The sequence below is a fragment of the Myxine glutinosa genome, chromosome 6, assembly GCF_964187855.1.
Source record: "Myxine glutinosa chromosome 6, kmMyxGlut1.1, whole genome shotgun sequence".
NCBI lineage: Eukaryota > Metazoa > Chordata > Myxini > Myxiniformes > Myxinidae > Myxine > Myxine glutinosa.
In genome coordinates this window covers 84,282,220-84,304,974 of record NC_136266.1, presented here as the reverse complement: position 1 = coordinate 84,304,974, position 22,755 = coordinate 84,282,220, and the positions used below count along the sequence as shown (strand labels likewise).

General features: G+C 43.8%; 1 protein-coding gene across 1 annotated transcript in view; it reads right to left on the bottom strand.

Annotated features, from left to right (window-relative positions):
• Window positions 1-22,238, bottom strand: part of PPIE (peptidylprolyl isomerase E) — a 50,434-nt gene extending 28,196 nt beyond the window's left edge. The window contains exons 1-3 of the mRNA XM_068120504.2: window positions 22,158-22,238; window positions 19,705-19,803; window positions 17,649-17,692 (exon numbers count right to left, since the gene is read on the bottom strand). Of these exons, the coding sequence (XP_067976605.1) occupies window positions 17,649-17,692; window positions 19,705-19,803; window positions 22,158-22,188 (174 nt within the window). The 5' untranslated portion in view covers window positions 22,189-22,238. The remainder of the gene's footprint in view (window positions 1-17,648; window positions 17,693-19,704; window positions 19,804-22,157) is intronic.
• Window positions 22,239-22,755: the final 517 nt, after the last annotated feature.

Here is a 22,755-nt window from a genome sequence, read left to right as displayed (position 1 = left end):
TCTTTAGCCAAGTCTTTCTCGGTCTTCCCCGTCCTCTACTTCCTTCTACATTAACTTCCATCACTCTTCTCAACCAGTCACTTTCATCCTTCCTCAATACATGACCAAACCATCTCAACCTGTTCCTCTTCACAGCATCAATCACAGGCAATATTCCCATCATCTTTCGCAATTCATCATTTGTCTTCCTCTCTCTCAACGATACTCCGCACATCCATCGAACCATTCGCATTTCCACCCTTTCCAGCCTTCGTTGCTGCTCTACGTTCATTACCCATGTCTCGCTCCCATAAATCATAACACTTCTCACACATGCAGCATACACCTTTCCCTTCAGCTTCAGCGACACTCTCCTCCTCATCAGCATGCCACTCAGTTCCCGAAACTTCTTCCATGCACATCTCACTCGAGCAACCGTTGCCGAGTCTGATCCACCTTCTCCATTCAGCATGTCTCCGAGGTAGCAAAATGTTTTCACACCTTCCAGCTTCACGCCGTCTCCAAGATCCAACTCAACATTTCCTCCATCTGCAGCTCCCTCTGTGCACACCTTACATTTGAATGTAGCTGCCACACTGGTTAATGACCCTCTCAGACCACTACATTTTTGATGAACCCACTCAGCACACATTGTACATTGAATGGAGTTCACTCCGACACCCTTCCTGCACACAGCACACGGCCACTTCCCAGTTCTTTCCACCTCACCACATGCTTTACCACTTGCCATCACCTTTGTCTTTCCGATATTCACCTTCAGACCTTTTGTCTCCATACATTCCTTCCACTTGTTCATCTTTTCCTTCAGTCCATCCATACTTTCCGCAATCAACACCAGATCATCTGCATACAACAACTCCCACGGTAAACCCTCCTTTACGGTCTGAGCCAGCACCTCCATCACAGCTACAAATAGTAGTGGACTTAGTACCGACCCCTGATGCACTCCCACCTTCACCTCAAACTCACCACTGTTCCCGTCCTTCGTCCTTACAGCTGTGCGTGCTCTTTTGTACATTGCCATCACTACTCTGATCAACCATTCCTCCACTCCTAACTTCCTCAATGCCCATGTCAATACTTTGCGTGGAACCCTATCGAATGCTTTCTCCAGATCAACAAACCCAAAAAACAACTTCTTCCTCTTATCCATGTACTTCTCCTGCAACTGCCTCACAATGAAAAGCGCATCTGTCGTTCCTCTTCCTGGCATAAATCCAAACTGCATTTCGTCGATCTTCACTTTCTTCCTTATCCTCCTCTCCAACACCCTTTCCAATACCTTCATTCCATGCTCCAATAACTTTATCGCTCGGTACGAGCCACACTCCAGAGGGTCACCTTTCCCCTTGTATAGAGGGACGAGGGTACTCAGTTCCCAATCCACTGGAATGCGGCCTTCTTTCACCACCAGATTACAGATCTCTGTCATTCTCTTCACACCCCAACTTCCTGCTGCCTTCAACATATCTCCCACAACTCCCGTCGGCCCTCCCGCTTTTCCACTCTTCATTGCTTTTATCGCTTCCTCAACTTCCTTCTCAGTTATCTTCTCTGCCGGTCCTAAAACTGGGTTACTCTCTATTGTTGCGGATATGGGATTTGGCCTCCATCCATATCCGCTTGTAAATATTCCCCTATTTCCCCAATACTCCCCAATCCCCCATTCCCTAGTCCCATTGTCTGTAAACAACACTCTGTAGCCCCGACCTTCCCCTTTTTCCCCCATTAAATGTCGCACCCAGGTTCACCGCATCTCACGTAGACAACTATAGGACATCTTGCTAGTTATTCTTAGTCTATGTCAGTTAAGGACTCGTTTCCATTAATTCTGACTCTTCGTTGCACCAGAATGTGATTGTATGGCACCATTAGTAAGTTTAGGACCTCCCAATACCTCCCCGCATCTCTTCCTCATGGAACAACAACACCAACAACAACAGCGGCGGCGGCGGCGGCGCGGGGAGTGCGCGTCCTCACTCCGGCTTGGTTAGCCGCCATTGAACATGTGCTCCGACGGGGTTACCACGCAGGGGCTCACTGTCAGCTCCTCGTCAAGGGCGGAGCCCGGTAACCCCCCGCACCCAATAAGAAGCGGCGGACCGATTCCATCTGGGGCGGAGCTAACGATCCGAGGGCGTGTCACTCCCCGCTGGACATGCGCAGGAAGACGGAGGTGACGTCAGATGCGCCTCAGCTTGGAGAGAAAAGGACGCCACCTCCAGCGCGACGATACCTCCCCGTATCTCTGGACCGGACCGGGTCGATTCTGCCCCTGAGCCAAGGTGCACCTTGAGCTATCGACTGCCTGCCCTTCCTTGCCATCAATCCCTGTGTGAGTCAGTCTTGTCCCGTTTGTCTGTGGTCTGTCGGGATTAAGATAAGACTGTGTCTAAGTGCCCATCTTGCTGTGCTTTACCTCTTGCCGTGTAATCTAACCGTTCTGCATAACCAATAGTATATCCTCCTCCGGAGGTCTTGAGAACTGTACCCCTTGTGTCGTTGCCTTAATCCCAGCCGTTGTGTCCTTTCCTTCATTGATTTAGCATAGCGCGATTCGGCCAACGTTCGAGTGTAATCGGGTAACTTGTGCGAACACGGCGGCCATTCCGCTCGGTCAAGCAACATCTAAGTCGTGTCCGTAACAATTCATGCCTTCAACATATCTCCCACAACTCCCGTCGGCCCTCCCGCTTTTCCACTCTTCATTGCTTTTATCGCTTCCTCAACTTCCTTCTCAGTTATCTTCTCTGCCGGTCCTAAAACTGGGTTACTCTCTATGTTGCCATCCCATTCATTCTCTGTATTCAACAGCATTTCCATATATACACAAAGAATTAAGTTAAGCACCCCTACACAACGAATTAAGGTAAGCACCCCCTAATATATATTCTTTGTGTATATGTATACATTGGCATATATTCTAAGGTATGTGAGATCAAATAATGATTGGTATGACAATAACCTGCCACAGCAACGCATACGACGGCTTACAGGGTCTATGAGACGTAGGGTTGAGTCAGTGATCCGATCACGTGGGTCCTACACACGTTATTGACGCAAAGATCGCTAGAGGTCTTCTCAGAACAATGACTGTACGTTAGAAAACATAAACGTCATCCACACTGTCCGTGATGGACCTATAGCTCCATACTTAAATTGAGGTGAAAATATGCCTAAAATTCCCAAAAAATTTCACCTTAAATTATTCAGAATAAAATATTGAAAACGGCATGATTGTTATGTTTTTATGTGACCATAATATCACTTCTCCAGAAAATATAGCAATATCATGGGTATATTACACTGTTTTGACGACAACAAACTTGTAATGTGCGAGGTTGTAAAAAAACGGGGGGGTGCTTAACTTAATTCTTTGTGTATATCTTTTCCATCTTCCTTTAATTCCATCTGGGTCGACAACGATTTGTCCCACTTCATCCTTCAAGCAACTCACCCCCATCACATCACACCTCTCTTTCGCTATCTGCTTTGCAATCCTGAATACTGCTTTCTGACCCTCTTCCGAATCCAAGCGTTCTCCGAACATTTTCCTACATGCCTCCTGCGCCTCTGCTACCTCTTTCTTTGCAGCCTTCCTGGCTGCCTTATAACTTTCATGCTCTGCTGTTTCTGCTCCCGTACCCTTTGCCTTCTGCCACTCTTTGAACTTCTTCCTCTTCTCGTCAATCCTCTTTCCAACCTCAACATCCCACCACCATGTTTCCGAGTGCCTCGGTGGTCCTTTTGTCCATCCACATACCTCACCAACGGCTCCCAACAGACTAGCTTTCATTGACATCCAACCACTTTCAAGCTCAACCACATCATCCTCTACCCTACTCAGCCTCTCTTTTAATGCCTCCCTTACTGTCACCTCTTTCAACCTCCACACCTTCATTCTCGGTTGGTACTTCACCCGCCGAGCTCTCCTCGCACCTTTCACCCTTATGTCGCAGACAACCAAGTGGTGCTGTGAAACAGTCTCCTCCCCCGGGATCACCTTTGTGTCCCGGAGGTGCCCCCTATCTCGCCGACGCACCATCAGGTAGTCAACGGTTGTCGTCGACCCACCTGGCGTGTATGTAACAAGCTTATTGTCCTCTTTCTGGAACTGAGTATTACAAATCAACAAATCAGCTCCATCAGCAAACTCCAAAATCCTTTCACCTTCTCCATTTCTCACACCATATCCGTAACCCCCATGAACTCCCTCAAAACCATCCATACTCCTTCCCACATGTCCATTCAGGTCTCCTCCCACCACAACAACTTCCTCATCTTTCACGTTTTCCATCAGCTTCTCTATCGCACACCAGAACTTGTCCTTCTCTTCATCGCTTCGACCAACCTGCGGAGCATATCCCGAGATGACGTTCACCAAGAGCTTTCCAATCATCATTTTCACCATCATCAACCTATCACTCACTCTAGTCACACTCACCACACTGTCTACAAACTCCTCAGAAAACAGGACACCAACACCATTCACGCCCTCCGGGCACCCTTGCCACACAAACTTGTATTTCTGTCCCTGCCTACCCTTCACCATTCTCACACCACTTCCCTTCCATCTCGTCTCTTGCACACAACATATGTCCACTCTTCTTCTGACCAATACTTCCACCACTTCTCCTGATCTCCCTGTCATTGTCCCCACATTCCATGTCCCAAACCTCAGAAACCGATCTCCACTTCGGGCTGCACCCTGCCCATATGTACTTGTGATTGTCATGGTTCTCATCCCCCTCAAACCCCTCAAACATCGCACAGCTGAAATAATTCTGCATGGAGGAGTGGGCAAAAATTTCTCCCAGTCGATGTCAGAGACTGGTAGACAGTTATAAGAAACGCCTACTTGAGGTTGTTTCTGCCAAAGGGGGCAATACCACATATTGGAGCCAAGGGTGTCCTTACTTTTTCCACATGCGAAATTTGCATTTATGTTTATTTAAATTATACAATGGACTACAAAATGTAAATGTTTCTTGATATTTGTTATATTATATCACCTTTATCTATCAATATTGTTGAAATGAAGATCCAATAGCTGTATGTTGAAATATGTTGAAAAAGTCAAAACTTTACTTGGGGTGTACTTACTTTTTCACGTGACTGTAGAACAATGTGACAGTGTCGCCAATATTCCTCCGCAAAGTCCCACAACAGGTAGATGCCCTTGTTCACTGTCCTAAAAATAAACAAGTTTGATTTAAATCCCTTCGGATGTTTTCAAGTATCACATTTTCACCAGCCATGACAGGTTTCACATCGATCGGTGAAGCAGTTTCATAGAAGTTAATTTTTTATTATATTGGCTTTCAAGCTAATATGCCTGCCATACCACATGACATATGACCTTAAAAATGTGCACTCTGCATATGTATGGGTAGGGGATCACGTTTGTGAAGTTTTGTGTTGATCGGATAAGGTTCGTTTTTCTATCCAAGATGGCTGACAAACCACGTGACCTACGACATCATCATTTTCAAACTATATGCAACAGTGCTGTTAGATGATATTTGTAAAATTTCGCATCGATAAGGTGTACGGTTTCAGAGATATAATTATTTAATATTTTCCTTCAATCCAATATGGCTGCCACACCATGTGACCAATGATGTTTTCGTGAACATCTTTTAATCGCCATGCCGAGTCAATGACACACGTAAAGTTTCGAGTGAATAGATTTGGTGGTTTGGGAGAAGGTGTTTTTTTTTAGTTTTCGGTTTAATCCAATATGGCTGCCAAACCATGTGACCGATGATGTCATAGATCATGTGCATGCAATTTTAGAATTTTAGGATAAGGAATTTGATGAAAACATTTTTGGCTGGTATACCACTTCACCCATGATGTCATCATTATCATGATTTTGTTCCCCATTGAGAGTACTTGACAATATGCCAAGTTTCAAAATTTTCCATTCAGCGGTTTACAAGAAATATTTTTTAAATTATTTGCGTTTAATCCAAGATGGCTGCCATACCACATGACCTATGACATCACAATTATCATAGAAACATTCTGCATGTGTGTCACTCCCACCCTCAAAGTTTTGTCTCAATCAGACATATGATTGCTGAGAAAAATGAGGTTTAGCTCGTACGGACAGACGGACAACGCAAAAACATAATGCCTCCAGCCACCTTCGGGGGCGGAGGCATAAAAATCTAATTTTGTTTTTAATACCTCTGCCGAAGAAGGAGCTGGAGGCATTATGTTTGAGGGCTGTTTGTCCCTCCGTCCGTACAGGTTATACCTCGTTTTTCTCAGCAACCACATGTCCGATTGAGACTAAACTTTCAGGGTAGGAGTGACACACATGCAGAATGATTTTATGATAATTGTGATGTCAAAGGTCACGTGGTATGGCAGCCATCTTGGATTATAAGCAAATAATTAGGTTTACTCTCCATGAAATGAAATGGAGAGTAACCTATTATTAGTTCGATTTTTTCTTATTAGTCCCCTACCGGTGTACACCGGAGGGGACTATAGGTTTGCACGCCGTCCCTCCATCTGTCCGTCCATCCATCCATCAGTACATCACGCAAAGTACTGTTTTCCGGACCTTTTTTCTAAACTCCTAATGCTCATGATTTCAAACTTGGTACATGGTTTCCTCATGATAAGTTACAGATCAAGTTCGAACTTCACGACGTTTCGATCATTTTTGACAAAGTTATGGCACTTTGAACTTTGGGAATTCTGATCATTCTGATGATCCTTAACTCAGTGCCATTTTAAGTTATAATTTCCTTTAAAAAAGATTTTCTCTGCAACAATAAGACCGATTGAGATCAAATTTTCACCGTAGGGGGGACTCGGTCTGAAGAATATTTTAATGGTAATTATGACGTCACAGGTCACGTGGTTTGGCCGCCATATTGTTTTTCGTGAAAACACGAAAACCCCTTTTTCTCTGCAACGGCTGAACAGATCGAGGCCAAACCGCATACCCATAAAAAAAAAAAAAAGTCAGGGAGCATGACGTCATGTGTCGCATGGTTTCAGAATTATGACGTTTTTAAGCATGAACCTTTAAAACTGGGGTGGGGAACCTCCGGCCTCCGGGCCGTATACGGCCCGCGAGACCGTTTAATCCGGCCCGCGAGGCAATTCATCTATCTATAAATAAATAAAAAAAATTTTTTTTTTTTTTTTTTTTTGTATACAAGATCGAGGCTTGTGAAAGAGCGAACATTAATCACACAGAAAGACAAACCGACACATAAAACATATAACATCGGGAGCAGTAGACAAGATGGGGAGAGGGGGAAGGACACAAACACAACATTTGAGAGCAGGGACCGAGAGACATGGAGACATCGAGAGATCTGTGAGAGGGAAAGGGCGTTGGGGGGGGGGGGGGCATGGGAAGGGGGGGCATGGGAAGGGGGGTGGGAGAGGTATAAAACATATGGACACTGCCAGGACTTCCAGGAAAGAAGTTGGAATTTCAAACAAGGTGGATCTGGGGTGAATTAGCGGGGGTAGAAAAGATCAAGGTTTTGGATGGGGGAAGATAAGAGATGGTGGTGAACAACTGTTTTAAAGACCTGGAGGGAGGAGTGGGATTGAAGGGAGTGAGGGAGTTTGTTCCAGAGGTGGGGGAAAAGAGGAATGAAAGAGTGAAGGTGAGCAGACAGCCGAGATTTCGGCAGTTTAACCATCAGAGGGTTGCTGGCAGATCTTGTGCGACCTGTAGGAATATTTGGGGGACAGAGCACAGAGAGAGCTGGGGGTGCAAGGCCGGAGAGGAGTCGGAAGAAGACAGAAAGACCACCTACCTGCCTGCGGTGAGTGAGTGAAAGGCCCTCAGAGATAGCTTCATCGCGGGAGATTCCAATAATTCTGAAAGCTTTGGTTTCAACAGCGTGAAGCCGAGCTAGGTGTGAGGCAGGAGCACCGGCCCATAGGGGAGAGCAGTATTCCATTGAGCTGCGGATGAAAGCCTTGTATGTGGTGAGGAGCTCAGGTGTGCCGAGGAAGGACTTCGCACGACGGAGGATGCCCAGTCGGCGACTGGCTTTGGAGGCCAGCTTGGAAATGTGGTTTTCCCAAGAAAGATCATGGCAGATAGTGAGACCCAAAAGCTTGAGCGACAGAACTTCTTGGAGAGGATTGTTGAGAAAGTAGATGGGAGGGTTGTCCAGTCGATCTTTTCGGAGAGACATAGTAAGAGTGTGAGATTTGTCCTCCCTTTGCTCGAGTTCTACAAACTGTATGTACGTGCTGAGGATTTTCCCATTCTGAGGAGACATGCACTGAAGTTTGCATCACTGTTTGGGACGACCTACAGCTGTGAGCAGTTCTTTTCAAAACTGACTCTTGCAAAGACTCGGTTTCGCTCAAGACTGACTGACCCAAACCTGCAAAACCAGCTGCGAGTAGCATCATCATCACTACCACCTGACACCAAACGCCTCGCCAAAGAGAAACAGTTCCAGCCATCGCATTAGGTGAGTCCGATATATGTATTCAATAATTTAGCATGGCCCTCGAAGGATGTTCTAAAAATCGAAATGGCCCTCGACAGGAAAAAGGTTCCCCACCCCTGCTTTAAAACCTAGCTCCTCCCTCATTTTTGATCCAATCGAGGGGAAACTTCACAGATCTGTTCAGCATGTCAGTCTACTAAAATGTCATTTTGGAATTTGCGATAGGTCACGTGGTTTGGCAGATATCGTTAATTAAACGAAAATATTTTAAAAATGGATATCTCGAATCGCTTTATTGATCGACGTGAAACTTCATATTATAGTCGAAGTCATGAAGAGTAACAAGTATGCAAAATTTCAAGATGATTGGATGTACAGTCTGGAAGCTAGAAGTTGTTATTGCGTGAAGAAGAAGAGGCTTCGCGTCTGCAGATTTAATTGTTCATCACATGCACAGACTGAAGGGATCGTTGGGCACGATCTCTCGCGGTCATTTTAACCTCAAATAAAATTCTAATTGAAGATTTGTCAATAGCTGAGGTATATTAACAAACGATTAAAACAGATTTGGTCAAATTCTGACTTTTTTAAACTCGATCGCATTTGACACAGAGTTGTGAGAAGCTGAAGAAGAAGAAACCTCGCTTAGCTTCTCAGATAAAATAAATAATTCTGGCTCTGCAATTTCACGTTTATTTTCTTTTAAAAATCGCTTTTTCTGCAATCATTGCACGGATTGACATGAAATTTTCACCACAGGTGCGCCATATGATGTGTTTGTGTGTGTGTGTGTGTGTGTGTGTGTGTGTGTGTGTGTGTGTGTGTGTGTGTGTGTGTGTGTGTGTGTGTGTGTGTGTGTGTGTGTGTGTTTGTGTGTGTGTGTGAGTTTGTGTGTGTGTGTGTGTGTGTGTGTGTATCGGGGTTGTATCCAAGGGGGTTGTGTCAAAGCATGTCCAATGAAAGTGGGGTTGTATCAAAAGTGGGGTTGTATCAAAAGTGGGTGCGAGTAAACCGGTCATCACTGCCAGCAGTTTTAAAGTGGCAGTTCTAGTTAAAATATTATTTCTCGGAAACCGCTGAAAGGAAAAATTTTAAACTTGGCACATTGTCAGGTACTCCCAATGGGGAACAAAAGCATGATAATGATGACATCATCGGTGAAGTGGTATACCAGCCAAAAATGTTTTAATCAAATTCCTTATCCTAAAATTCTAAAATTGCATGCACATGATCTATGTCCCATTTGTATTGAAATATTAAATTTATGACATCATCGGTCACATGGTTTGGCAGTCATATTGGATAGAAAAACGAACCTTATCCGATAAACACGAAACGTCACAAACGTTATCCTCTACCCATACATATGCAGAGTGTATATTCGTTAAGGTCATATGTCATGAGGTCCAGCAGCCATATTAGCTTGAAAGCAGATAAAATAAAATAAAAACCACCTTTAGAGGCCATTTTTTCCCCGCAAGCGGGGGTTGGCCTTTTTCAGGAACTGTGGTTGTTGTTGTTTTTCGGTCCCCTTTTTGAAGCAATGTTTTACGGCCGGATGCCCTTCCTGACGCCAACCCTTTTTGCCGCCTTTAACGACAAGCAGGGAATTACCAGTGAACTGGTACTCAATTAGTCGACCTCGGAAGGATGACAGGCTGAGTCAACCCCCCTGGCGTTAATTCAGCGATTGACCGGGATTCGAACCCAGGATCCTAGGATCCTAAGCCGGCACCCTAGCCGCTAGCCCAACACCAGGGACTAAAAGCACTTGAAAGTCTTGAAAAGCACTTGAAAGCAGATAGTTAAAGAAAAAATCCTCCTCTGAAACTGCTTCATCGATCGATGTGAAACCTGGCATGGCTGGTAAAAATGTGATAATTGAAAACAGCTGAAGGGATTTAAATTCAAACTTGTTTATTTTTAGGACAGTGAACGATGGCATCTACCCATTGTGGGACTATGTGGAGGCATATTGGCGACAGTCGCATTGTAGTTTAGTTTATATTATTTTGTCGCAATGTAGTTTAGTTTATATTATTTTGCCTAAAACACTCCCCGACATTCACTGATGAACCTCAAAGTTTGACAAAGATTTATTTCGACATCTCTGACAAAAAATGGCAACACAGACCGACAGATAGGCAGACAAACAAACATCTCTCTTATTGTATAGATAAGACCAACGAGTGAAGGCACGCAGTGAAATGGCAGCAATTATTAAATAATTATGAATGTGATTATTTGTTAATACATTCCAGGTTTTTAATGTTGACATATTACTGACCCTGTTTTGCCTCAGTCAGGATGGAAGTTTCCTTGGGCCTTATTTGTTGTCATGGCAAACACTGGTTAACTTGGGAACTGCTGACGATGTAGTCAAAATGGTATTGTCATAATTTTTTGAAACAACTTAGATTATGTAATTACACAACAAATGGATCGTCAAAATAAACTTACCAAAAAAGACATCCACTTAATGAACGCCCAACGTATGGTTTAAAGTGTGAAGAAATTTGTGCCGACGCAGCAAGATGGCACAGAGCAGGACAACTCGATTTTAATGATGATGATGATAGTGACATTGTAACATAGAAAGTAGGCGTTGCCGGGCGGCGGGGGGGGGGGGGAGGGCGGAGGAGTAGGTGGAGGCAGGAGGGGGAGGGGAGGGGGAGGAGGAGTGGGAGGTGAGGGGAGAGGGAGGGGAAAAATATACTACATGTACATCTATTGGGGGGGGGGGGGGGGGTAGCTTTGACAGGCCCCTCCGTTTTGGTAGGGGGGAGGGGGGCAGAAGGGAAAGTGGAAAAATTTACCCGTGCAAAGAGTGCTTTTAACCCCTCAGCCAAAATTGGGCTAAGGGGTATTGTCGTCACGGGCGTCGTCCGGGCGTCCGTGAACTTTTGGTTTTCGTCAATTTCAAGGAGATCGGCTTGTCCGATTAAATCCATTTTTGCAGTGTGTGTTGGGGTTGAGTAGAGGAAGGTTCCTTTCGAAAATGGGCGCGCTGCGATTTTCAATATGGCCGCCACGACAGCCATCCGGGTGTCCGTCAACTTTTGGTTTCCATCAATTTCGAGCAGAACGGCTTCTTTTTTTTTTTGTATACAAGATCGAGGCTCGTGAGAGAGCTAACATGAATCACACAAAAAGTCAAACCGACACAAACCAACACATAAAACACAAAATAAGGGGAGCGGTAGACAAGATGGGGAGAGAGGGCGAAGGACACAAACACAACATTTGAGAGCAGGGACATCGAGAGAACTGTGGGAGGGAGAGGGCTTGGGGGGAGGTGGGAGAGGTATAAAACACATGGACACTGCAAGGACTTCCAGGAAAGAAGTTGGAATTTCGAAATAGTGTATCTGGGGTGAATTAGCGGGGGTAGAAAAGATCAAGGTTTTGGATATGGGAAGATAAGATATGGTGGTGAACAGCTGTTTTGAAGACCTGGAGGGAGGAGTGGGATTGAAGGGAGTGGGGGAGTTTGTTCCAGAGGAGGGGGAAAAGGGGAATAAAAGAGTGAAGGTGAGCAGAGAGCCTAGATTTTCGCAGTTTAACCATAACAGGGTTACTGGCAGATCTTGTGCGACCTGTAGGAATATTTGGAGGACAGAGCACAGAGAGAGCTGGGTGAGCAAGGCCGGAGAGGAGTCGGTAGAAGACAGAAAGACCACCAACCTGCCTGCGGTGAGTGAGTGAAAGGCCCTCGGAGTTAGCTTCATCGCAGGAGATTCCAATGATTCTGAAAGCTTTGGTTTCAACAGCGTGGAGTCGAGCTAGGTCTGAGGCAGGAGCACCGGCCCAGAGTATTCCATCGAGCTGCGGATGAAAGCCTTGTATGTGGTGAGGAGCTCAGGTGTGCCAAGGAAGGACTTCGCACGACGGAGGATGCCCAGTCGGCGACTGGCTTTGGAGGCCAGCTTGGAAATGTGGTTTTCCCAAGAAAGATCATGGCAGATAGTGAGACCCAAAAGCTTGAGCGACAGAACTTCTTGGAGAGGATTGTTGAGGAAGTAGATGGGAGGGTTTTCCATTCGGTCTTTTTGGAGAGACTTAGTAAGAGTGTGAGATTTGTCAGGATTGAAAGACATGTTCCACTTGTTTGACCAGTCTGTGATTTTGTCCAGGTCTGCAGAGAGTGAGGACTCGGAGGCTGCAGACTGCCGATCTGAGGGATGAGGAATGGAGCGGCAGAGAGTGGAGTCATCAGCAAAGAGACAGAGAGGCCTTTCCAGAGTCGGAGAGATCATTGATTAAAAAAACCACCTTTAGAGGCCATTTTTCCCCGCAAAGCGGGGGTTGGCCATTTTCGGGAACCGTGGTTGTTGTTGTTTTTTGGTCCCCTTTTTGAAGCAATGTTTTACGGCCGGATACCCTTCCTGACGCCAACCCTTTTTGCCGCCTTTAATGACAAACAGGGAATTACCAGTGAACTGGTACTCAATTAGCCAACCTCGGAAGGATGACAGGCTGAGTCAACCCCCCTGGCGTTAATTCAGCGATCGACCAGGATTCAAACCCAGGATCCTAGGATCCTAAGCTGGCACCCTAGCCCCTAGCCCAACACCAGGGGAGAGATCATTGATGAAGACCAGAAAAAGCACAGGGCCCAGAACACTACTTTGGGGAACTCCAGCCAGAACAGGCAGGGGCGATGAGAGAAATCTATTCAGGGCCGCACGTCGACTCGACCAGAGAAGAAGTCTGCAAGCCAAGCATGGAGATTTCCATGGATACCATAGGAGGAGAGTTTGTTAAGCAGAACTAGGTGCCAGACCATATCAAAGGCACGAAATATGTCAAGGGAGACAGCTCTGACTTCCTGTTTGGCATTTAGGAACTCCATCCATTGTTGAGACAGCAGAAGCAACATGTCCAGAGTAGAATGACCTGGTCCGAATCCAAATTGATGATCGGAGATCAATCCATTGGAGAAGAGGAAGGATTTGATATGCGAAGCAATGATGGATTCCATGACTTTGCTGATAATTGGGATCAGGCTGATTGGTCTGTAGTTGCTAGGATCTGTTTTTGCACCTTTTTTGTGTAAAGCGGTAATGTTTGCTGATTTCCAAGATGCTGGCAGATGACCTTGAGCAAAAGAGAGGGTGAAAAGAACAGAGAGGGTGAGATAGAGTGGCAGAGCAGGATTTTAGGACCCGTGGGATGATGCCGTCTGGTCCAGTTGAAGAATCAGAGTTGAGGTTTGACAAAAACTTCTCCACCTTGTCAGAAGAGAAGGACACAGAGTCCAGGAGCAGTTGGGTTCGACTGGGTGAGGTGGGAACAGAGAGAGATGGGTTTGGGAAACAAGTTTTGAGGCAAACACAGAGTTGAGGCATTCGGCTTTGTCACGTGCGGTGTCAACTGTGTAGCCATTTGAGGTGAGGGAGGGGATGGAGGGGGAACAAACACCAGAAACGGATTTGACCATACGCCACCAGGATTTGGAGGCAGGAGATAGGTTTGAGAGTTCATTCTTGCGTGTGGAGAGATAATGCTTCCTGGCACCCCTGAGGGTAGACACACACTTGTTCCGAGCTTGGTGGAAGGAACAGAGCTTGCCTTCAGTTGGATTTGCCTTCCAAGAGGCAAAGGCAAGTTGTTTCAGGGCAACTGCCTCACCACAAGATTCAGTGTACCATGGACGGGAGGAAGGGTAAGAACCTTCCTCTACCATGGACGGGAGGAATGGCTTGTCCGATTAAATCCATTTTTGCAGTGTGTGTTGGGGTTGAGTAGAGGAAGGTGCCTTTCTAAAATGGGCACGCTGCGGTTTTCAATAAGGCCGCCACGGCAGCCATCTTTAAATTGGTTTCCATCAATTTCGAGCAGAACGGCTTGTCCGATTAAATTCATTTTTTCAGTGTGTGTTGGGGTTGAGTCGAGGAAGGTTCATGGGCGAGCTGCGATTTTCAATATGGCCACCATGGCAGCAATCTTGAAATTGGTTTCCGTCAATTTCAAGCAGAACGGCTTGTCCGATTAAATCCATTTTTGCAGTGTGTGTTGGGGTTGAGTAGAGGAAGGTTCCTTTCGAAAATGGGCGCGCTGCGATTTTCAATATGGCCGCCACGGCAGCCATCTTGAAATTGGTTTCCACCATGCATGGGCTGAGGGGTTACGCCCGCTTTGCGGTGCTATTTATTAACCTCAGTGTTGTTGCCCAGGTAAAAAAGGAAAATGTTACACCTTTTGCTACCAATAGCAGATGGCGCTACACAGTACACATTTGCAGAGAATTTACGCCCCTCCCTGGCCCCCCCACACCCCTGCATGAGGCTGCAGCCACATAGCCTACGTTACCCCCTCCCCCCACATAAAGAAGAAATACTGTGAATAATAATAAATACCATAAATACTGTGCTTGTATTTTGACATTCTCCGTGTGGCAAATACTGTACTGTTGTCACCTTAGAAGTGGAATAAAATGCTTTTCGTTGAATATATGCTGGTGAATGTGCCGTTGATCACGTTTCTGAGTTAAGTTTGATGACGTTCAGGAAGAAGAAGACGTACCACCAACTTTGACCGCGTCCAGAATTGTTTGATTAAATCTGATTTGTTTGATCATTTGTGTTCACATGTTTGGTAATTGTTTTGTATTTTTTTTATGCGTATGTGTACTTGTATATTACTGTAATTAAAATATATAAGGTTTTGGCAATACAGAACGACCGCGACACACACACACACACACACACACACACACACACACACACACACACACACACACACACACACACACACACACACACACACACACACACACACACACACACACCTCTTATAGTATAGCTGTACCGTATATACTTTGGTGCTCCAAGATTATTATTATTACGAAATTAGTTGCTTCCAATACAGAGTTTTTGTGCAGCATTTACATGATGGATTTACATCACAAATTGCATGTTCCACATGACACACATGTGTCATATGTCACGGTACCGACTCAGCCTGCTGTAAGTGACCGAATTTCATCTTTTTATATAAATTTTATTTGACAACTAGAAGTTTTTGTTGTGATGTTACTTGTCGACCTTGATCATGTGAAAATAACTTTGCGTGTGCAAATGCAATGGGGTTAGTCAACATCGGCCGAATTTCTAAAATCCTCAATTTTCATCCGATTGACTTGAAATTTGAAGAGGATTTGCATATCTGGTCACTAAATTCAACCCCCCAACTATTTTGAGGTCAACATAGGCCAGATTTATAATATCTTTAATTTTCATCCAATTGACTTAAATTTTAAGAAGATTTGCATATCTGGACACTGAATTCAACCATCAAGTATTTTTGAGGTCAACATAGGCCAAAAGGTCAACATGAGCCAAATTTCTAAAATCTTAAATTTTCATCCAATTAACTTGAAATTTAAGAGGATTTGCATATCTGGACAGTAAATTCAACCACCAAGTATTTTTGAGGTCATAACAGACCAACAACTTATTTTAGGGATTTCACAAGTATTGTGCTATGCACGACATATTTCTTGTTTGTTTGATTTTTAATCGAGCTGTGACGTAACAAGTTGTTTGAGAATCAATATGCTACCATTGTTCATACGATTGTCAAATCTTTTTTTAACCTTTCAATATCAATCACCATCCTCCTCAAAAGCCGATAGTATATTGTTAAGTAAAATTATTGTGAAATCCAGTGCTCGTGTTACACTCAAAAGCATGCGATACAATAATGGCTGCTGATACACTGCACATTTTTATTTAATGAGTGTCAATTGCAATTTCTTGGGGAGACAGTATATGCCATGCTAGACATAATGAAAAAATGTCGAACTGTTGTGCCTGTCTTACAGACCGTATTATCTGCCAAGAGAGTTTAACCAAGTACACGTTTTCCTTGTGTATATTGCTCCAGATACGAATGTGAACGAGGCTGCTAGTTCGGTTTATGACGCAGTACAAACAATCGAGACTTCATTTCCAGACTCACCAAAAAATAATTACCAGAGATTTCAATCAATGCAGATTGGAAGATGTTCTACCCAATTACTCTAAGTGGGTTGATAGCGCCATCGAGGAAAGGAACATTTTGGACCGGTGTTATTGCTCTGTGAACTCGAGAGTTCAAAGAACACGATACTCCACACAATGTTCAAACACAGTATATGGAGTACTGTAATGTAGTTCAGTTTTAATAAAACAATGATTTTAACGATCGTAAGAAACAAAATCCAGAAGTTTTTTTTTTAACATTGGAGTACCGTAGTCTGGAAGCAATCCAGAAAACCACCCAAATAAACCTTATTTTAAAAATTGAAGCATAGTACTACAAAACTTGAGGTTATTCGAAGTATTATAACAGACAATTTGTGTTGTACAGTGTTCAAATATATAATTAAATTTGAATAAAATAAGGGTTTTTAAAATCGAATGAACAAAATAATTCTGGGTTTTACTGCCATTTTCTGCCTTGTCTATTAAATCACCTTATCTCACACATTACATTAGCTATTCGTGCCTGCTGGTTGTGTCCTTTATTCAGTGCCTTAAGAAAGTATTGACACCCCTTGACTTTTTTAACATTTCGTTGTTACAACCCGAATTTAAAATGGGTTAAATTGATATATTTTTTTCTCACTGATCTACACACAATGTCTGTATTAGCTTTGCACATCTGGATTTGGAGAGTTTCTCCCATTCTTCGTTGCAGATTTGCTCAAGCTCTGTCAAGTTGGATACACTGTACCAAATGCAACCATTGCAAGCGCTTTGAACGGCAATTCATTTAAAGAAAAAAGAACAAACGAGCATGTAGTGCATCAGCCATGCTAAAACTCCTCCTCATTTTGCTTCTTATGATCTACTCTGCAACAAGCTTCACATTATACAGGAGAAAATAGTTATTCTTAATAAATACATTTGGTGGACCAACCACGTCATATCAAAAATACATTCTGTTGGAATGGAATTCAAAAACGCCGCCCTCCCCCATCTCATCCCTCCATAACCACCAAATAAAATAAATGCCACCCAATGTGTTCAGAGCAATGTGAGCACGACATCAACTATATCACAATTCCTTCGTGGAAAAGCTGCAGGTGTGTGTGTGTGTGTGTGTGTGTGTGTGTGTGTGTGTGTGTGTGTGTGTGTGTGTGTGTGTGTTGAATTTGCATTTCATGTGCTCCAGGAATAGAGCAACAAAGCTCTAGCTATGTTCCGCAAAATGTCTTACCTCCGCACTTTCAAACTCGACAAATGCAAAACCCCGGTGTTTCTCTGAGGGACAGGGTGAAGCAGAAGAAGAAGAGGAAGAGGAAGAGGAAGAGGAAGAAAAAAAAAAGCAGGGTTGAAATGTATGATAACGTTAATTCGTAGAGAATCATCCTCACTCCCACGTGACACCATAGGAACAACATGCTGCATAAAAGTGAGATTGTACTTCAGTTTATGTGGAGAAGAGTCGATTGAGAAATACCGCAAAAGCTCAGATAACCACACAACAATTCACTGGATAAATTAATAAAGGAGCACAAGAAATCAGCAGAGGCATAAAAAAAAAAGCTATCAAGTGATGTTTATCCAAAATTAATGAATTCATGATAATAATAAGATATTATAACCGAATCATGACCAATATAAAACGCATGAAAAGAACAGCGATTAGAGCTCATTTGAGATAAAGTGGAACAACGGATTATTACGAAATTTATTGCAAACCAAAACATCAGAACTAGCTGAAATTTACACACGATTGGGTTCACAGTATAACGACGATTACAGTCAGGGCCATGTATACACTTGGTCCTCGATTCACACTTGTTCTATTTCCTTTCTTTGACTTAACACGTCAGACAAAGTACTGAACAATTTTCTATTTACGCCTCGTAATTTTTGATTCAATGGTTTTTTCACACAATTTTTTTTTGAATGGAGGCACAACGTACAGCACACCATTTCTCTTGCCCTCAGTCGCACGGTCTATACTGCACTCATGAGAGGTATTGCTGACCTTCATTCATAGTATTTTGTGCCAAACTCTCCCAAACCCCTTCATCATGAGTGGTAAATGACCTGTCAAGCGTGGGAAGTGTTTGGTGGACACCGTCCACACGCTCAGCCTTCCTCCCTCGTCTCCGAGGACAATTACTAGTCACGTCACCAAAATAAAGTTGAGTGCTTCATCATCTCAGGAGCCGCTCCACCCCACCTGCACCTCCCAGGCCTGGACACTCGCTTTGTGCCACAGGTTTTGGTGAGTACCGGATGGATTTACTTAAAACCGTCCATAATTTATTCATTTAAACATTTATTTACCTTCTTTATTAATTTAGTTATTAGGTATTTAGCATGTATTTGCAGGAACTGCATTTATACATATTTACTGTCTTTACTTGATAGGTTAAAGTTAGGTTAGGACCGGAAATTTCCCCACCAGCAAAACATCTTCAATCTATAACATTATGCCTTTGGGAAAACAGTCTCCTATCTACATTTTTTCGTTTTGCATTCAATTTTTTTTGCCTGGTGTTGGGCTAGCGGCTGGGGTGCCAGCTTAGGATCCTAGGATCCTGGGTTCGAATCCCGGTCGATCGCTGAATTAACGCCAGGGGGGTTGACTCAGCCTGTCATCCTTCCGAGGTCGGCAAATTGAGTACCAGTTCACTGGTAATTCCCTGTTTGTCGTAAAAGGCGACAAAAAGGGTTGGCGGCAGGAAGGGCATCCGGCCGTAAAACATTGCTTCAAAAAGGGGACCAACAAAAACAACAACAACCACGGTGCCCGAAAAAGGCCAACCCCCCGCTTTGCGGGGAAAAATGGCCTCTAAAGGTGTTTTTTTGTTTGTTTGTTTGTTTTTTTCAATTTTTTTAAGAACACATCTCGAGCATAAATAGAGTTATTTAAGGACGGACGTAAAAGTGTACAGAATTAATCACAAGCTGCATGCACAGGCCACCTTGATCAACGATACAAACACAACCTGTTCCACATGACTCTAGCCAAAATGACGTCATCAACTTTTATAATAACTTTCATCCAGAATCGATGTGGCAGGCAAAACTAAGTAGTTCTAAAACAAATAAGTTTTTAAAACACAAAAAAGGAGGTGGAGTCAAACGTAAGATGACGAAGCACAGGTGTCAACGACCTCCTCCTCCAAACAAGCACTCCACTGTTAACTCGTTAAAAAACTACATTCACCTCATAATGAGTTGAAAGGGAAAGGAGAGGACTGGTGAGCACCACCTCATCTGACGTGCGAGCGAGTTATATCACAAAGAAGAGTTACCTGTCTCATAATCAAGAGGTATCTGGATATCGACAACGTCTCCAAATGGGATGAATGCTGCATGCAAGACTTTCTCGTCGACCTCCTCTGCCAACCCTCCTGTGGCATAAAGCCAGTTTCATCAATAAACACGAAAAATGAAAACAGAGAAAACTTCATTGTGCCTTATTAAGTAATGTCTGTAAAGAACATAAAATAGAAGTGCACTTTACTCGATACAAGTGCTGAGCTATGGGGGAATAACCGATATATAGAGTACGCCATTGAAAAAGAGGGGAAGGTGTGACAAGAAAACATACAGTGGTTAAGAAAAAAAGGGAAGGGAATTGCTGAGGAGGGAATGGAAGAAAAGGGAAGACACTTTGTTGGAGATGAGGTAGGGAAGGGCAATGCAATGTAGGGGAAGGAGAAAGCCCCAGGGGTTAGTGGGGGCTTCCAGGGTGAATGTTGAATGATCCAATTTTATGCATACATCATTTATAGATATCAATGAGCGCAAAAATGATAGCCATCGCGTTTATGCTTTATTATTATTATCGCGGTTATGCCTGAAGGTGAACTCTCGGTAAAGGCATTATTATTATAAATTGTCTCATGTATTCCAGCGAACTCACATACTTTAGTGGGCTGACAGGATGGACTCGTGGTACCCACACTCGCTTCTAGGCTGTCTAACCTTGGTTCGAATCCCGCCCCAGCTACAAACTGTCACCCTGGCATTTCATAGGCACGGTGGTCATTCATCAATGTGTGCCTTCCTTCAGATGGACGTCAAACTGGCGTCCCATGTGCCAGTGTTTGGTGGTGGACGTTAAAGATGCCACGGTGTCCTTCGCAAAGTGTAGGCGAGCTATCACCAGCACCATTAACAAATTACAACTTCCTGCACAAACCAGCAGAAAGGAATGAATGGCAAAGGGGAAAGGATGAAGGAAGAGGAAAGGAGGAAAGAAGAAATTAAGGGAAGCGGACGAAGGAGGGAATAAAGGGGAAAGGAGGAAGAAAGCAATGAAGGGGGAAGAAGGAAGGAATCATGAGGGGAAAGACCGAAGGAAGCAATGAAGGGGAAGGAACGAAAGAGCCAATGAAGGGGAAAGAAGCATTGAAGGGGAAATAAGGAAGGCATCAATGAGGGGAAAGAACGAAGGAAACATTGAAGGGGAAAGAAAGAAGAAATAATGAGCAAGAACGAAGGAAGCAATGAAGGAGAAAAAGGAAGGAATCATGAGGGGAAAGAACGAAGGAATCAATGAAGGGGAAAAAAAGGAAGGAATCAATGAGGGGAAAGAACGAATGAAGCAATGAAGGGTAGAAGCATTGAAGGGGAAATAAGGAAGGCATCAATGAGGGGAAAGAACGAAGGAAACAATGAAGGGGAAAGAAGGAAGGAATAATGAGGAGCAAGAACGAAGGAAGCAATGAAGGAGAAAAAAGGAAGGAATAATGAGGGGAAAGAACGAAGGAAGCAATGAAGGGAAAGAAGCATTTAGGAGGAAATAAGGAAGGCATCAATGAGGGGAAAGAACGAATGAAGCAATGAAGGGTAGAAGCATTGAAGGGGAAATAAGGAAGGCATCAATGGGGGGAAAGAACGAAGGAAAGAACGAAGGAAACAATGAAGGGGAAAGAAGGAAGGAATAATGAGGAGCAAGAACGAAGGAAGCAATGAAGGAGAAAAAAGGAAGGAATCATGAGGGGAAAGAACGAAGGAAGCAATGAAGGGGCAAAAAGGAAGAAATCATGAGGGGAAAGAACGAAGGAAGCAATGAAGAGTAACTAAGGAAGGCATCAATGAGGGGAAAGAACGAAGGAAGCAATGAAGGGGAAAGAAGCAATGAAGGGGAAATAAGGAAGGAATCATTGAGGGGTAAAAACGAAGGAAGCAATAAAGGGGGGAAAAGGAAGGAAGCAATCAAGGGGAAATAAGGAAGGAATCAATGACAATGAGGGGTAAGAACGAAGGAAGCAATGAAAGGAAAAGAACAAAGGTAGCAATGAAGGGGAAAAAAGGAAGGATACAATGAAGGGGAAAAAAGGAAGGATACAATGAAGGGGAAAAAAGGAAGGACGAAGGATACAATGAAGGAAAAGGAAACAATGAAGGGAAAGATGGAATGCAGGAGGAAAGAAGAAAGGGGGGTAAAGGAAGAAGGAAGGTATTTGAAGGGACGGAATAATAAATGAATAAAAAGAGTTCATCTAGCCTTTATAAATGCATATTCGTGATTGCGGGCTAAAGGCCGATCATTTTATCAAAATTGGAATGGAATCTTCTACAACTGCATCTGATTCTGAAGAAAACTTGCATGTGGAACAAGTGAACTCTCCGCTAAAGAGAAAGGCACAGCCAGGGGACTCATTCGGAGACACAACATCATTAATCACACAAACGTTTTCTTGTTCATGCGTCAACAGAACGAGACCAAACCGGGTAAATGAACAATCCCGCTTACCAACGTAAACGACACGCTTGGGGACCGCCATGATGTCAAGCTTTGTGAGGCATGAAAATTGAAATTAAAAGAACATACACCGCCCAAAAATAGCTTTTCGGAATATTGCCATTAACTGCAATCCTATTAAAATATTTTAAATCCCCCTATTTATAACTGCTAATCTATTTTGGTTAAAGAATATTTAATGATAAAGGCCTTTTGACGCGATTACATCCGGGTAAGGTTTTTATTTTGGAACGTGCGAGTTCACTCGTGAAACATGATTTGTTGACATGTCCAGCGAATAAATTTTAAACGACGCCGTAATATTTAATGAATTTAGAATATAAATTAGCTGTGGCCTGTGCGGTGCTACGTCATCGTAAATTCCGGTTGTTGTTTTAGAGTTTAGACCGATGAGAACTGTTTACGTCATGCTACGTGCACTGCTAGGTGGCGCTGTTGGCTATTCCTCACCGGCGTGCCACACTGCCACTTGTCTTACAAGGAACTTTGGCGCAAGAAGAGGCCAATCGGCCCAACATGCATGTGCTGCACTCATCCTAATAATAATATCGTCACCCATGTGGATGCCATCCACAAACAAGCTCCTACC